The sequence below is a fragment of the Scomber japonicus genome, chromosome 22, assembly GCF_027409825.1.
Source record: "Scomber japonicus isolate fScoJap1 chromosome 22, fScoJap1.pri, whole genome shotgun sequence".
Lineage (NCBI taxonomy): Eukaryota > Metazoa > Chordata > Actinopteri > Scombriformes > Scombridae > Scomber > Scomber japonicus.
Window position 1 is genome coordinate 17,968,469 of NC_070599.1, and position 17,056 is coordinate 17,985,524.

Genomic DNA, 17,056 nt, shown 5'->3' on the forward strand with positions numbered 1-17,056 from the left:
ACTGGTTCGGTCTGATGCACAGATCCAATGTGAGGAGAGAGAGAAAAACATCCTTGGTCATATCCGCACACACAGACACACACATGCACACACTTTAACAGGGCGAGGAGAAGTAGCCTGGAGGGTTATTTTCTCCGCCTGTTATCTGGAAAACATCACTGGATTTACTGCTTTTTCTCTTTGCCGGCTGACGTGGTCGCAAAATGAGAAGTTTCCCTCAATAGGAAGTGATTTTTTAACGATACAGCACTCAGACACTGTTGGGATGATTAAGCTTTTTTTTTTTTTTTTTTCATCCTCATAATTCAATAAGTCAGTTTTCAATTTTGAAAAATGAATGGGGGTCATATCCTTAACTTAAAGATGCATCACTCCACAGTTTATCTGGCACAAAGCCTGTTTGATAAATAAGGAACAGACCTTGCTCTGACATTTGAAACTGTCAAAAACACTGGAGCCCCGAGCCTCCTACTTCTGACGCCACAAATATGTGAAGCTTCTTCATCTGGATCACACAAAGGCAGGTCTGTGTGTAAAATAGCAAAAGCTTAAAGCCTCTCTTTAAGTATTCAGAGAAACACAATAAGGAACTTTTTGTGACACATTAGAAGATAAAAGACCAACTTGTTTCTGCCATCTGTTTATATTCAGCAACAGATTCATTTGTACTGACATGGATGTAATTACAGTGTTTGTTAACATCGACAGTGAGGCTAAATCTGGCTCCACCAAATAGCAAACCGAGCTCTCATACCACTGAAGAGACTGAACACAATAAGCATCCAGTCAAGAAACTGGGATACTAAAACAGCTGTTAGCTTAATGCTCAATACTCCATTTTTTAGTCAGATCTGATGTTTTTGTGTTGATGGTTTACATTCATGTTTGCAGGTGTGAAGTATTCGTGACACTTTTGAGGTCCAAAGCTGCCTCACGTACAGATTTAACTGAAATGTGAGTCAAGTGAGCACAAGAGTGATGTAATTTGTATGATAGTGAAATCATAAACATGTATGACACGACTGTGCTAACATACACGTTCAGGATTATTTGATGTGGAGGCCAGAAGATGATACAGATGATGAGGATGAGAGTAAGAAGAAGGAGGCAACATGTTTATTTTGGCAAAGCTCTAAGGTGCCGATGCTGAATGACAATGCCAGCGATTATGACTTTTAAAAAAAACCACGACCTCCAATCTCACGGTCACAAAGATCAGTTTCACATCCGATGTCTAAGACCACGAGTGCAAGCGGCCCAGATTTGATTTGAAAAGAAAAACATGGATTTGGTTTGTTCACACATCCGAGAAATAAATCAGATCTGATTTTAAAAGGTAGAAAAGTCCGATTTGAGTGGTTTAGACATTTAGGTCCAGTTTCTCAGACAGAGATTAAGACTAGTCCTAGACTGAAGACAATAATCTATGAAAATATCCATTAAGAAACAAGTCTAGTCTTGGACTTTAATCCCTGTCTGGGAAATTGACCCTTAGTGTCAACTTAGAGAATTCTTCGCCTCAACAACATGATTTATGTCCAAAACTTATCATTTAAAGTCATCAGGAGGTGGGAAATTAATAAATTAAACTCTTTTATTGGCAGTTTACTTTCCAAATAAACATTTCTGACCCCTTTTATAATCTAAACTGAATTTAAATGGATAAAAAAATGCTGAAAAAATACCAAGAGATAACCGAGAACAAGTAATAAGAAGATAAGATCTTGGAAAGTTTGGTTCCTTATCGTTGTGTTTTTATGGATAATTTGCCTCAAACTAAAAAGTGTCATTTAAGCAACATTTTCACGTTTTGAAGTTACTCTTTTCAACAACAGCAATTTAGAGTCTAGAGAACTGTACAGATTGTAATCGACGAGCTTTAGACGAGTATTTCTATTTTCTACAGACAGATAACAAACTGGAAGATAAACTTAAAACATTTAACTGTGTTTCTGTGCATGTGACGTCGATCCGAGGCCACATGAACGCTGTTATATGGTTGTTTTGTTACAGTTCGTCTCCATTTCTCCAGCTGTTATCATTCAGTCAGTCAGTCACGCCATGAGTCAGACACTTCTCAACTGAACTTTCCAGCATTTTGTGATACGATGCTGTTGGCAGCAGCGAATGTTACCGAGGAGACGAAAGCTCGTTCAACCTTCAGCTTTTATTTCCTGACAGAATCGAATCATTAAGTATAAATTCTGCTATTTTACCAGCTAAATTCAATTGAGTTTCTGCCAAAGACGCTCTTGAGTGTAGACAATTGAAAAAAAGTTAATTTTCTAGGTGGTACGATCTGTAATAACATGAAACAAAACTAGATCTACATGTTTTCCTTCTGCAGGTCTCACAAGGTTAAAAGATAAAAGGTGTGAACGCAGAAATGTGGGCAAGACTAATGCCAATTAAATGACACACCATGGTTAATACAAAACCCAGAAAACCTTTGAATAGCAAACATACACATTCCTGGAAACAATACGTATTATCTACAACGTATTTAAGCTCCTGAGTACAACTATAAGTGGGGTTGGGTTATGTTCATAGCTGTTAACCCTCTGTGATCTGCATTAATAACAACAATCCCTCTGATGGCTCTAAACATGGCCATATAACAGATTATAAAACAATTTGGAGTAAAGCTTTTTTGCACATGAGCAGAAAATGTTCCCCTTAGTGCCCACCGAGACCGAAGCAGAGGATAAAGTCTGTTTCCCACAGTATGCATGTTGCAGAGGCTTTAAGAGTGAAGCTGATTAGCTCATATCACACAGCCTTTGATGCTCGGTGCCATTAGGGACACAGAGAGAGGAAAGAGGTCGTAACTCTTTGGCGAGAACTTATAAGAACAAGCAGGGGTAAACATGGCCAAGTGCGGCTTTTTTATCTGACCAGCGATGTCCTGCGATATGTTGCTGATGTTGACTCGGCAGCCGCAGAGGTTCAGGCTTGGCAGGCAGACCGATGCTATCATTCTCCATTTTGGCTCCTGAGTGACGGCTACAGTCTGGACGGTCCAGGGATGTGTGTGTGTGTGTGTGTGCGTAAGAAGGAGGCGGAATGACTCATGAACAGTAGCATCTGATAAAGAGGTCCAGTTTATTTTCCCTCTATGCTATCATAGATGATAAAAGCTGGATTTGGCACCGCTGCTCAGCCGTGTGGCCAAATTTCTTCACTGTGGTCATTTGTGGTACTGCAACATAAAATGAAGCCCAACATTTTTCCCTATCGACCACCATTGTAAAAGAGATCTCTGTAAAACAGTTAATTGGACACCTCAAACAGCAAACAAGGTCAATTATGACTCTATTATGTATTTTTGATCCATGGAGGTTTTATTTGTAAAACAGAGAAAAGCGAGCGATGAAGAGTCTGTGGGAACTTGCAGACAGGGCCAGCGGGGGAAAACACTACTGCACATATTCAGTGGGTCACATAACAGAGAGGCAAATCCAGTAACTTTTTTTGGGGTATGCACCAGCCCAGCAATTCGTATTGAACTGAATGTGCCCCATTTTTGGTCCAGTATCTATCTCTCATAATACAACCATGCTCTAGATCAGTCAAAAGTATCAGTAGAAACGAAAAAAATACTAAATACTTCTTTAGATGGAGTGGATTTCTAACTCCCAACTGTTTTTTAGATGGTTATATATTTGATCAATGTTCCTTTAAGAGTCTTCAGTGCTTACATCTGCTTAGTAAACACAAGAGAGTCAAAACTGGGAAGACCTACAGTCCTTTAACTTCCGGCTTAGTTGGAAAAAGGTGGTGATGAATTAAAAGTTAGTGAGGTTTCTCTCCAGAGCGTGATGACTGTGTGTACAGTTGCTGTCAAAGAATTTGATTAGAGTAATAATAATATTTCTCTAAAGGAAATGAACACTTTTCTGCAGAGTTTTCTCCACTCACTTCCTGAACAAACAGTTTCTGATGCCCAGAATCAATCACAAAGAGAACTGAAACTGTTCCTGAAAATGCAAAGGCTGATGCTGACGGAGGATACAAATGCACAACTTAAGTAGATTGTTTTTTAATAGGCTATTTAATCCACCCATTGAACGACATAGTGATGGTGATGGCTTGGTCTGTCTTTATGGGTGTGTGTTTGTGGTAAAATTGCTCCAGAAAATTCAAGGAAGATCTATGAATTTTAAACAAAGTAAATAAAAAGACTAGCATCCCCATGTCAGAGAGGTTACTTTCCCACATGGGCCACTGTTGATGATTCATGGTCTGACTCATGAGCAAAGTGGAACAAACTTGATCGAAAGGCAACAAACAACAGTATAAGGAAGCACAAAAAAGTACTACATAGCCGAGCCGTTACAAAAACACTGACCAACATAACCACACACACACACACACACACACACACACACACACAAACATAGTAGAAAGAATATTTAATACAGTGAGGCACAGAGCTTGCAGCCAGGAGGAGCGCTATCATCAAGAAATATATAATGGCACCATAAATCAGAGTGCTTTACAGTAGACACCCTTATATTGCTTCAATAAATTTGCACCTGAGAGACTAAAAGCACCTTAAAAAGTACAAAAATGAGACTGATGGTGCTGCTGTGCAAAAGTCCGACCTCAGACGTAGGTATAAAAGAAAAAAAGAAAGTGGCTGATTTAGATGATGAAATTTTCCATCGTCTGGTAAGAAACTCCAGTGATGAGATAAATCAGACAAAAATCCCTCTTGTTGTTGACGCTGCACTACACTGCCAACAACCATCGGAGCTGAATCAGTGTGTGGAGCCAGGCGAGGGTGACGCCACGGAAAACAGACACCAGAGGCAAGACTGCATAGGAGCACGTCGCCAGCATCACGCTTCAACGGTCCAGCGGGCACGCCTGTGCTGACACGCAGACAAAAAAAAGACACGCTCACACACACCACACACATAAAAATAATATGGCTTCGGTTTCTTTCCACCTATGACGAGGCAATTCTCATCAGCCTGCATCGAGGGTGGATAACATCACTTCTCTAAATGAGCAGCGTTTCAGAGCTTCCTGTTTGATCATGATCGATAAGAATGAGCATCGGCCTGACTGCTCAGAGGTTTCTGTGTCTAATATTTGGAGAGAATCCAGGTTTTCTAGGTTTCTCTCAGTCATACAACCGCCCCTGTTTTCCTCGTTTAACAGGGCCTGTCTACTACTGTTGACTAAATCAGATCAGAGGTTTAGGAGGCGGCCGGGCTGGGATGTTCTGGGTCAGCCGCCATCATATGATCAGCATCATAAAGTGACCCCGACAACCTCCTAATGGGATTGAGGAGCCTCGTTGTAGACCAACGCCAGCCTGATGACCAGTCTCGTGGAGGATTCCCAGTTAAACAAAAGCCCCACTTCAAAAAAACAGAGCTATCCCTTGTTCGCGATATCAGCTATTACCCGAAATGTCAGCATTGACTGTGTTTGCATAGTTGTTGGTCTGAGTTGAGTCTTGGAATTAAATTAGGAAGAAATAGCAGAAATAACAGTGTACAGACAATTAGAGCTGCACCGATTAGTCAGTTAATGGATTAGATGTCAACTATTCAACCTATTAGTCATTTTCAGTCATTTTTCAAAGAAGAAAATGTCCAAATTCCAGCTTCTAATTATCTTTTAGTTATGACTGTTGATCTGGACAAAAAAAAGACATTTAAGGTTGTTAGTGATCAACAATTCTCACCCTTTTTGGATGAGTTAATAATGAAAGTAATTGTTAGTTGCACTAGACGACCAGTTTCTCTTGTTATTAAAGCAGGAAATTGGCAAACAAACTCAGCTCTAATACAATTTGTTTGCACCAGAAGATTTATAGATGAAGCCGCTTCTACGTGGAAAAAGTGCTGGATAGAAATGGAAGAGACGGATGTGCGATAAGATGTGCTCACCAAGATGCTGCTGCAGGAGGACGAATAAACCCCCCAAAAAACCCCTACTCATTCAAAAGTCGTAAGATAGAGAGAGAGAGAGAGAGAGAGAGAGAGAGAGAGAGAGAGAGAGAGAGAGAGAGAGAGAGAGAGAGAGAGAGAGAGAGAAAGAAAGAGAGAGAAAATGCAGCATGTGGTGCCTTTTGTATAAAAGTGGATGTACGCAGCAGCAGATCTTTTGCTAAACTCACTGGGGTCTTTTTGTCTCTGCTCGCTCACCGTGAGAATCTAACAAGGCCTGGAGGAACCCGCACACACACACACACACATAATGGAGAGGAAAACTCCCAGAAGGCCTCACAGGAAAAAAAGACAAATACAGATCCTATGCAAGAATTTGAATTTGTCACAAAAAAGTGACTATTTGGCACCGTGGCACCATGCATGTGTTCATTATGCAACCTGTTATGTGTGATGTGAGGTGACATCCTCAATCTGGCCAACAGGTGTCCTCACACTTGCATAAAGGTTGTGAAACATTTCAGACACACACACACCTCATAGATCTCTTGACATTCACTTTAAGATATTATATGTGGTTGCAAGTGAATTAAAATGGATGCTCTCTTTAGTCACTGCTGCTGCTGTTTAAGACTACAGGCCCAGAGCACAAGCCCTTCACACTCAGTCTGCTCTTTCTTTATCTCATTATCTCCGGGGCTGACGTGCACAAACACTGCTGGTAAATCAATCATAGACCAGGTGAACATAGGCCACATAGCAGTTTTCCTTCCCCTTAGGTTTAAGCTTTGTCATCATAACTAATGGCAGCTCTTAATCCACAGCAGAGCAAGAGGAGGGCGGCTTTAAGCTTAAACCTGCCCTGCGTCTGGCTGCCATATGTATGGACGTATACGCTCCCTATACGAGGAGGAGAAGAAGGGAGAAAGAAGAGATAAGAGAGAGGTGGGGACGTGGCGTTACCTCTTTTAGGGATCTCCTGCAAGGGGATGGTGTCCCCTCCCCCGTCGTAGGGCAGATAGGGGTCGGCTGCAGCGTCCTCCTCCTCCATGTTGACAGCTGAGAAGCCGAGGCTAAAGCTAGGCTAAAGGCTTCACTACGCACTGCTCGCTGCTACCGCTGCCATGTTTACCAGGGAGGACACAAGCGTGGCTGTATGTGTGTGTGTGAGTGTGTGTGTACAGTCCTCCTCCTATCTCCTATCTCCCTCTCTCTCTCTCTCTCTCTCTCTTCCTCCCCCCTCCCTCCCTTTTCCTCTCCCGTTAGCTCTCTCCACTGCAGCAGCTGACTGCTAAGGGCTGATGATGTCATCGAACGCGAACACGCACTCGCACGCACAGACACGCACACGCACGTACACACACATTGAGCTTCGGTTGCTAGGGGAGATCAGTGAGACGAGCCTGTATGGGACAGACCATGATGCCGGGTCACAAGGGGGGTGGTAGTAGAGGGTGGTAGAGGTTAGTAGAGGGTGGTAGAGGGTGGTGGTGAGTGGAGTGTGAGATTGTATGAAGGGAGAGGGGTGGGGTCATTTTGTGGAGCCCCCTCCTCCCCTCCTAACTCCTCTTAAAGGGAGGTGGAAGGGGCCTTAATGGAAAACTCCACTCTGAGTATGTTTAGGAAGAGGGGGTGAAAAGGAAGTTTTAATTGCTTAGTATGTAGTTTAACAGACTGGCAGGTAAGGTTATAAGAGAGTTGATTAATGAAGCTAAAATCATTTCCTGCTTTTCATTGTCTTATGTGATAGTAAATTTGGTAATTTTAGACCTCTGTTCTGGCAAAAATAATCACTTTAAAGGTGCAGTGTGTAGGATTTAGTGGCATCTAGTTGAACAGACTTGGCAGAAATAGAATATAATATTCATAAGCATGTTTTAATTAGTGTATAATCAGCTGAAAATAGGAATGGTTGTGATTTTGTTACGTTAGAAGAAGCCCTTTGTATCTACATAGAGAGCAGGTCCTATTTTTTGTTGTGGGACTCCACTAGAGTAGCTTTTCGTAAAACTCTATTTATTATATACTGGCCCTTTATGCAGCACCTCAGTTCAGCCTCTTTCTCTTAATGGGTAGTTTACGCTCCTATCTATTTAAAGAGCCCCCTCCTGTTCTGATTGGCCAGTTTTAGGAGGCCTACCATTGTGTTATTACTAATAAAAAACCCAACACTTCCTGCTTTTTTATCTGCCACTTCATAGTAAAAGCTTTTAAATGACTAAATAAGTAAAGACTTTTATTGTGAAGAATTTAAAAGGAACCGAATTAGCAGAGCTTCGTTGTCAGCGCTAAAAAACAATCTACGCAACAACATATATAAATATTTAGAGATTCTTGCAGATCAGTTAGACGCAGAACGCAGAATAACGCAGAACAAGCAGAAACAGGCATAGTGAGTATGATGATGATAGATGAAGAGCCGCACATGACCAGCACAGCTTCAACAGGTAAAATACCAACTGACAGAAGTAGATAATTTACGTCAAACATGATGCTGATCAAGTAATTAAACTGTTCGGATACAGTGTTACTGTGAAAAAGAACATATTTACTACACTGTAGAATTACATGTGAACTCTGCAGAATCAGGTCCATAGTTCACACATGTAGCATAAAACATGAGATGGTCCATGCCAGACATGTTCTCACCTACCAGAAATACTCAGTTTGGTTTAGGCGAAGGTTGCAAGAGGCAGGATATGATGCAAAAAGTACACAGTGGTTTTAATTCAGCGTGTTTTCAAGCTTTTCAACAGAAATAAAACGTCTTTTATTTCCATTAGCCTCACAGTGGAGCGATCAAGCCCAGGTAAAACTGTGTTTACCCAGCAGCAGCCACATGACAGATACTCCAGCAACACACCCACTTACTCACTATAAATTATCTGGAAAATGACCTGCTGTATTTACACACGGGCTCAGTCGGACATTACATGGACTTTGTACTTTGGAGCCGGGAGAGTAAAGTCTGTTTAATATCCAGTGTGACTGATTTTTAGACATTAGCATTTAAATATACAGCTACTTCAGGGTTGATGTGGGTTTAGATCTGAAAACACAATAAAAATGATTAAAGAAAGAAAGTAAGCTTTTAAATAGGACTGATTTTTTTGGACACTAGATTAGACTACAACTGCTGCCTTGCCTGCAGTAAGCAAAAAGTGGGTCTAATGTCACAGACACAGCAATTACACAATCTTCCCCTCCATTGTTCACACCACAGGGAGGATGTGAAACAAAAACAACATGTGAGCGATCATCTGGGCGTCCAGTAACATCTGTCCCATAAGACACATTTTACGAGCTCTTATTGTAGAGAAACACCAGAGGGGAGCTTCCTGATTTCCATGTTTAAAGTTGAGTCCTACTTTACTCATTTCTACTACCTCTAAGTCTGGATTACGTGGATAAATTCATAAGGGATCATAAGTCATTGCATTTCAACACAAGCAGGTGTTTCGTAAACTTTCTAATCTCATGTTATTATATGAAACAAACCTCTTTCCACATTCCTCGCGGTTCCCAGGCTGTAACAATAGCCTGACATTTCACACGGTGTAACTTTGTCACCGCTATGCTATAAAATCACAGTCTTGTGATGCCTGTAAGACCACCACCAGCATGATGGCCCCCTTACCTTTCAGCAGGGCTCCTGTTGCTAGGCAATGACACAGGTGATGTCAGCCATAGCGTGTGTCCTCCCTCTTCAAGTCCCAGTCAGGACGTTAAAGTTAGAAGCAGCAAAACCACTACAAAAAGTTTTTTAACAGGAAAATCTTTCGAGGTTCTCCGATCCAGCGAGTGAAAAGGGAACCGAGTAGATCTGTTTCAGCTCAAGAACAAAACTTTTCCAAAGCATTTTTCTCCATTTTTACGTCTTGGAAGGCAACAAAAAAGTGTCAGCACAAATCTCCATGGGGCTACAGAGCGAGACTGCCTCCTCGCTAAAGTGCTCACACTGTAGTCGTAGCCCAGAGGAGGGCTTCACAAAGCTTTCCTATGAACCCACCCCTCACAAGCATGTAAAAATAGAAAGGAGGGGGGATAGGGAGGAGGGGGTGAGGGTAGACGGCAGCAACAGCTTCTAGGAAGGAAAATCATCCAGAGATTTCTTTATGTGCTAACTCACACCGACCGGGAGCCAAACTGGTTCCTGGGAATGCCGGCATCACACAAATCAAGACTGACGGGGACTTGTAGGTGGAGCCCAGGCGTGTACAGTAGTATGTAGAGTACAGTTTAAATAGAAGGACTGTAAAGAGGACAAATAGGAGCTGAAAATGATTGATAACCTCTCATTTTGATGTGGTTAGTACAGAAAGTTGTGGTGTTAATTCTTCCTTCTGGTTTCTTGAACTATAAGAACAATAAAACCTAAACTTTTCCACTATATAAACAGTACTAGTGATGTGTTGTTTCTGCTTATTTCAACATTTAACTGTCTATTTGCAGTAGAGGTGACAGTGTATGCAGTGGTAGGTTAGAGTTACTTGCTTTCACCGATTGTAGTTAACTGCCCCCAGAGGTCCAGTTTCACAGTAAAACAAGAAGAGACAGAGACCAGACACACTGAAATGTAAGTCCCTCTTCACATACTGTACACAAACACCTCCTCTACTACTCCTATTAGTAAACTGATACCGCACAGACAAAGTACAAATCTCAAATTTAGAAAGTCCCAAAGAAAAGTCCCCTTCATCATATCTTCATTAGGATTTCTAATTAATCCTCGTGATTTGGACGGTCCCCTGACTCTCCATCTTCTGCCAACGAGTGCACGTCACTATTTCCACTTGTCCTTATATTAAATAAAGGTTTTTAAATGTAAACAATTACACTTAAAAACACTGAAGGTGGATGAAATATGCAATATTTATCATTCTTTTGTGGCCATTTCAAATGACATAAAACCAACAAAAACACAAAATGTACATTTGAACAAACCTGATGCTGCTTTTAAAACTATTTTGAATTGAATTGCTCATCTTGCCAACCCTTACTTGGCACTGACCCACATACATTTGCTAACATGCTCAACTTTATATACTTAACATTACATTATGTAATAAGCAACTGATCAAGTTTAGAAGCTATCAATGGCATGCTAACATGGTAACCTCCTAAATGCAATGCTACATTTAGCATGAAGTTATTAATATGCTAACTGTGTGTAAATGCTAACTGTGCTTTTAGCAGAATGCTAATGTTACCAAGGGTTGTCAAAACAGAGGATACATTTTGTTTATTATATTTATGTATTGTTTAAGCTAACGACATGGCATTTGGTCCAGTGCTACATTCAAGCTAAACGTGTTCTGCTTCATTACTGCTAAAGAATAGTAAAAGGTGTCTCTCCATTAACAATTTAACCAACTTGAGCTGCAATGATTCATCAACCAGTCGAGCAGCATTGAGCTGTAATTATTTTTTTATAGCTTTAGGAACTCAGCTTCTTAAATGCAAATATTTGACTCTTTTCTTTGTCATATATGATAGTAATATCTTGGGTTTTGGAGTGTCAGTCAGACAAAATAAGGCATTATAACAGTCATTTTTCGCTATTTTCTGGTATTTCTTAGACAAAACAATTAATCAACCCATTAAGAAAGTAACTGGCACATTAAATCAGTAATTAAAATAATCATTAGTTGCAGCCACACATCTAATAGGTTTGTTTCAGTAGTGTGTAACGAGCATTTCAACATAACAGGCTGCAAGCTTAGCTTAGCTTCAGACTTGTTCCACACTGTCTCATTTGTCTCCATCCTGCTGCCCTGTGTATGTTTGCAAACACAGTAGGATGTGTTTGCAAGTGTCCTATGTTGGTGTGTGTCGTATACTGAGTGGCCTGGTCACCCACAGTCACCTCTTCAATAATAAATAGGCCAAGTCTAGACTCTTTTTATATCCCTGCTGTGCTGCACCACACTTACAGAAGATAATACATAACTCACTCTCTAAATCATCTTCAATATACAGCCTGCCAAACCAAAACCAGCTCCCATTTTGATGCTCCTCCCAAATAAATATGCACTTTAATTGTAAACCCTGTTTGCAGCCTGAAAACTTTTAATTTAAATCAATTAAAAGGTAATGCATCTTAATGATCTGATTCAAGCAGATAGAAACAAGAGTTAAACAGAACTTGATCCCTTGTATAAACAATCAGTTGTAAGCAGAGTTTGCAGATTTCAGAGCTCATTCAAAGAGAAAGAGGACCACAAAACAAAAATCAAAGCAGCAAATGTCTAACATGGATGCTTGTATTCTGATTAAATACAAGTTGTTCATATTTGTGGAGTCAAGCTCAGCCAATACCTCCGACACAACCTTCAGCATGTGCGTTTTCTATTTGATCAGCTGCAAATCGAAACTGAAGAAAAAAAAAAGGAAGCGAAACAAGAAGCAGCAAGAGAGGAATCAGCATATTTACTCTGAGAGGAAAACCAAACAGACTCAGCAGATCAGATGTGGATGGGACACCAGATACACCACTCAAGAGTGTCAGTGAGACGCTGAATGAATGACAAACAGGTGAGTGCAACGAGAAGGCAGGTATGACTTGTAACATGCAGCATGGCGGCTGGATAGAAACTACTTCCAGACGTTTAACTCAAGAGAGAGAGAGAGAGAGAAAAAACACACTTACTGGTACCACAAATATGCCACTGTATTTTTTTAATAACCTAAAAACACTGTGCCTCACTCGCATACCACATTCCAGCTAAGTACTTCTATATTTAGCCAGGCCAATGACGTATTCATGAACACACACACACACACACACACACACACACACACACCCATTGTAAAAACACACAAGACAGGCTCTACCACGTGTGTGTGTGTTATTACACCTGTCACCAGAGACAAGTCCACGTAGGATAAAGAAGGAGGAGGATCGACGCCCCAAGGCCAAAGCACACTTACAGTTGGCAGCGAAGACGCAAAGCAAACAGCACTAAAACAACGAGAGAGATCATTCAAAAAAAAGAAAAAATGTGTCCTAGTCAAGATGGAGGATGGAAAGAGCAGGACACATATAACCACGAAGGTTTTGGTGCATTGTCATAATTATGAGCAGAACCAAAATTATGACAACAAGGAAATGAAGATAAAATCAAAGAAAACAAAAAGAAAGCCTTTAGAGAGCCTTGCAAATGATTATAAAGCCAATTGAAATTTAACAGGACAGCGAACAAGATTTCACAAATTAATCCAGTAATGAATTAGTAATCAGCTCAAATTACAAATGCATCTGTAAATAACTAACTAAAACAACATATATGCATAGATAGGTTAAAAAATCATAAATTAATGCCTAAAGAAATGCATCTGTATCCACAAATTTATATTTCAGTTTACGTTTTCATTTACTAACTGCTCCTTAATTTACTTTTATATTTGTTTTGGAAGAAGCAAGCAATCTTAATATTGAGTTGTTGAATTTCTGAATCAGTTTCATTTGCTTACAAAGAAGTGACTTTAACTCTGTAACTATATTTATTTTTTTATTTCAGTTAATAGTTTGTGTTATTTACAGTTCTAAATGTAATGTCTATTTTAATATTATTTCTTCTTTCTTTCTCTTCTTTTTTTATTGTGCTTTGCCCAGGGACTACAGATCTAAACTAACCTCTTGGCGGTGTAAACTAAAATGTTGATTGACTGTGTAAATGTCCTTGTCAAATAAATTAAATTAAATTAAATAGTTTTATAACCATTTGCAAGGCTCTGAAGGTCAGAACGGGAGAAGAAACATAACGCTGGATAGATGCTGTCGGTGTCTGAAGGGAGCGACAGGATGGCATGTGGAGCAGCTGGTGGATGTGACTGAGGATGAAGAGGGGCTGGAGGGGAAGAGGCTGGGGGGGGGGGTAGCGGAGAGACTGCGTCAAATGATAGCACACACGAGCGTCTTGACATCAGCAGAGCAGAGCAGCTGCTTTGTCTGCTGAGAAGATTTGAAAAAAAAAAAAAAACAACTTTTGGACTTGAAGAAGCTGCAACATAAAGAGCGGAGTGGAGAGGGAAGAAGGAGGGACGATGGGAAGCTCAGTGAGAATTCAAGGAAAAGCTCTGATCGGAGAGTGAGGGGTCAGGACTCGTCAAGTCTTGGAACGTGGAGTGGGAAGCTCTAGGGGTCCAATCAAGCTGTGGAAGGGAGGTATTTCCTGAGCTCCCTACCTGGGGAAGCAGCGTCCCCATCCAGCAGGTTGTCATCCTCGGTGGTGTGGAAGTCCATGATGACGCCGGCTCCATCCAGCAGCTCCTCGTCGCTGCTGGCGCTGGCGATGCTGTTGTAGCTGTTCCTGCAGTAGCCTCTGTGGTACAGCTGCTCCGACTCCATTTAGCAACACGCCGGTGCCCTAGATGATGGGGAGGGGGGGGGAGGGAAGGAAGGGGAGGGAGGGAGTGGTGGAGATATACATACTCTTGTTGTGAGGATGCGAGATTACACAGTCTACAAGAAGAAGAAGAAGAAGAAGAAGAAGGAGTGAGTGGTGCGGGTGGATAAACGTGCACACTGACAGGTGGGGAAACAGAGACAGCCTAACAGAGAGGCAGTGATTGGCTCGATTACAGTCAGACACATTAATCAGAGTCCAGCAAAAAAATCATCATCATCATCAGTCGAGGAGGACATCACAGACGACGCAATCAGGACCCAGAGTGAGATCTCAGAGCAGGTAGACAAGACAAGTTTATTATGAAACTTATCTTGAGAAAGGAATCAGAAAGTCGTCAACTGGTGACTGATATGAAGAAAGAGAAGATGTATGATGATGATGAGGATGAGGAGGAGGAGGAAGAGGAGGAACTAAAGTGAGTTCATGAACCTCGTCGCTCCAGTGATGAAAAAGACAGACGGAGAACAAGAGATGCAAGGAGCAGCAGAAGATCACACATTGTAGATGAGAAACTATCAATAAATCAACTACGACTGACTATTTAAAAACTTCACATCTCAGCCTGTTGTTTTGTTTCATTCTTACCTCACTCTTATCGGCGTTTACAGATCTGTAATTTCAGGGTAATTTCCAAAACTTTCCCTTGAAGCAACCATGAGATCTGGTGCTGATTATGGAGAAAACAGAGAGTTTAAAATTGGTGTACTTAAAATGTAATAATTGCAGTTAATTGCTACTGTAGCATATCCTTGAAATACAAAAATGTCACATATATTTACAGGCAAACATATTACATAAATAGAGGATAATGTTTCCAATGATAGAGAGATATCAAAAGAATATTTCCTGTGTTTAAACAGAGGTTCAGTCCACAGTAAATCCCAATTTTCCTTAAATTTAGTACATAATTACATAGTTATTCTTAATAAAGAGGAAATTAAAGACCTCTTCTATTGCTATTAAGGCTTTAAAATGTAGTCTCAAATGTATTATGGCTGTAGATGATGTGATATTCTACAAATGGACGACAACATCAGATCATTATGTAAACATACTGGGTGGAGGCTTCCCAGTAAATTTTGAAAACTGGTCTGACTGGGTTAATGAAGTCATACAACTGGCAGTAAAAACACACCAGATGTATCTTTAGAAAAGCACAGTTGGCTTTATTATAATCAAACAGAATTAAGTCTGATCATCATGCATACATACAACATATAATTAAAGGAATATTTAAATTACTTACTACACATGGCTAAAAACAGGCTTCATACAATATTTAACATTTTAAATTAAGATATTTGGCAGTGATGATGACAAAAAACTGGTGTATTTATAGATGGAGGGATTAAAAACGACACGAACATCCTGCCTACAGCGACACACGATGATTTTGATGATAACACAGCTTGGACCAAAGAGTGCAGAGCGGCGTCGACACTGGGCCGCCTCTCCCTCGCTCAAACCTCTCCCTCATGTGGACAAACGTGGAAACTGCAGCAGAGTGTGTAGCTGTAGCTGTGACTGTGTGTGTGTGTGAGTGAGTGAGTGTGTGACGGTGACGGACTTGACCTGAAATTATCTCCACGACGACAGCCTCATTACTCCTGAAAATGACAGATAACTTGGAGGTATTTATAGGAGTATGAGCCTAGAGCTACGATGAGTCACTAAGTAATGAAGAAAGAGAGAGGAAGAGGGTTTTATTGTACCTCGCTGCTGCAGCCTGACTGATCTTCACTAATCCGTTACTGTCTGATAGGTGACTCCACACTCCTCTATATCTGTGTGAAAAGAGACCTGGGCCTAATAGATTTCAGAGCTCCCTCCATCCTAGTTTTTGTCTTGTTTTCTGACTCTCAGAAAATTCAGCGATGACAAGGAAGTGAAGAAAAAGAAATGCATTCATTCAGGAAGTGGATTTCTCTTCAACATGTGACAGTGTTTGTGTTACAAAACCAACCGTCCTTTCATCCAGTGTTCAGGTAGTATTTAAAGAAGAGAGCGTTAAGGCAAGTTGAACGAAGTGAGTCATTGAAGGTTTGTTTCTGAGGAGCACAATCGACAAAAAAAATTGTAAGTTTCAGGGTGAAGAGTTTAGAAATCTCAGCATAAAAAAAGTTGTGAGCTCAGCGTTGAGGATTGAGTGCAGCACTGAATACTGAGTATCAAACATTCAACTCGGCAAATAAAAACTTCGGTCTAAGCTTTGCATTTAAAAATAAATCTGGCTACAGTCCAAATCAGGTCAATACAGAAGAAAGGATGCACGTAAACAAAATACCACGTGTACTAACAACAAGGTAAACAATTAAGACTAGTAAACATGTCTTTAAAATGAGTTTTCATGTCTGGATCTAAATGAAAAAAGGTGCAAGCTTTCTGTATAGTTGCATATATTGACCACAGAGGATTCAGAGGATTATATATGTTGTATTTACCCATTTTACTTCAATAAAATGGACAACTTAACTTCAAGTGTTATCAAAGAGCTGCAGTATGATGTTGATTTTCAGCATTACACAATCACAAAGCTTCTACTATCAAGAAGAAATTACAATATATATTGTATTGACATATTAATTACTACAGCCCTACCATAATAATAATAACTTTTTTCTACAGCACCTTTCATACAAGAGATGCACCTCAAAGTGCTTTACAACAAAGGGCCTAAAAGGGGAATAAAGTTAAAAAAAGAACCCCAAAAAACAACATGGATGTAATATAGTGCATAGTAAA

At 40.5% G+C, this 17,056-nt stretch overlaps 1 protein-coding gene across 1 annotated transcript in view; it reads right to left on the reverse strand.

Annotated features, from left to right (window-relative positions):
• The window catches only part of clcn3 (chloride channel 3), a 248,766-nt gene extending 241,714 nt beyond the window's left edge, over positions 1-7,052 (reverse strand). Inside the window, exon 1 of the mRNA XM_053343551.1 lies at positions 6,867-7,052. Coding sequence (XP_053199526.1) covers positions 6,867-6,954 — 88 coding nt within the window. The 5' untranslated portion in view covers positions 6,955-7,052. The remainder of the gene's footprint in view (positions 1-6,866) is intronic.
• Between the last annotated feature and the right edge of the window lie 10,004 nt (positions 7,053-17,056).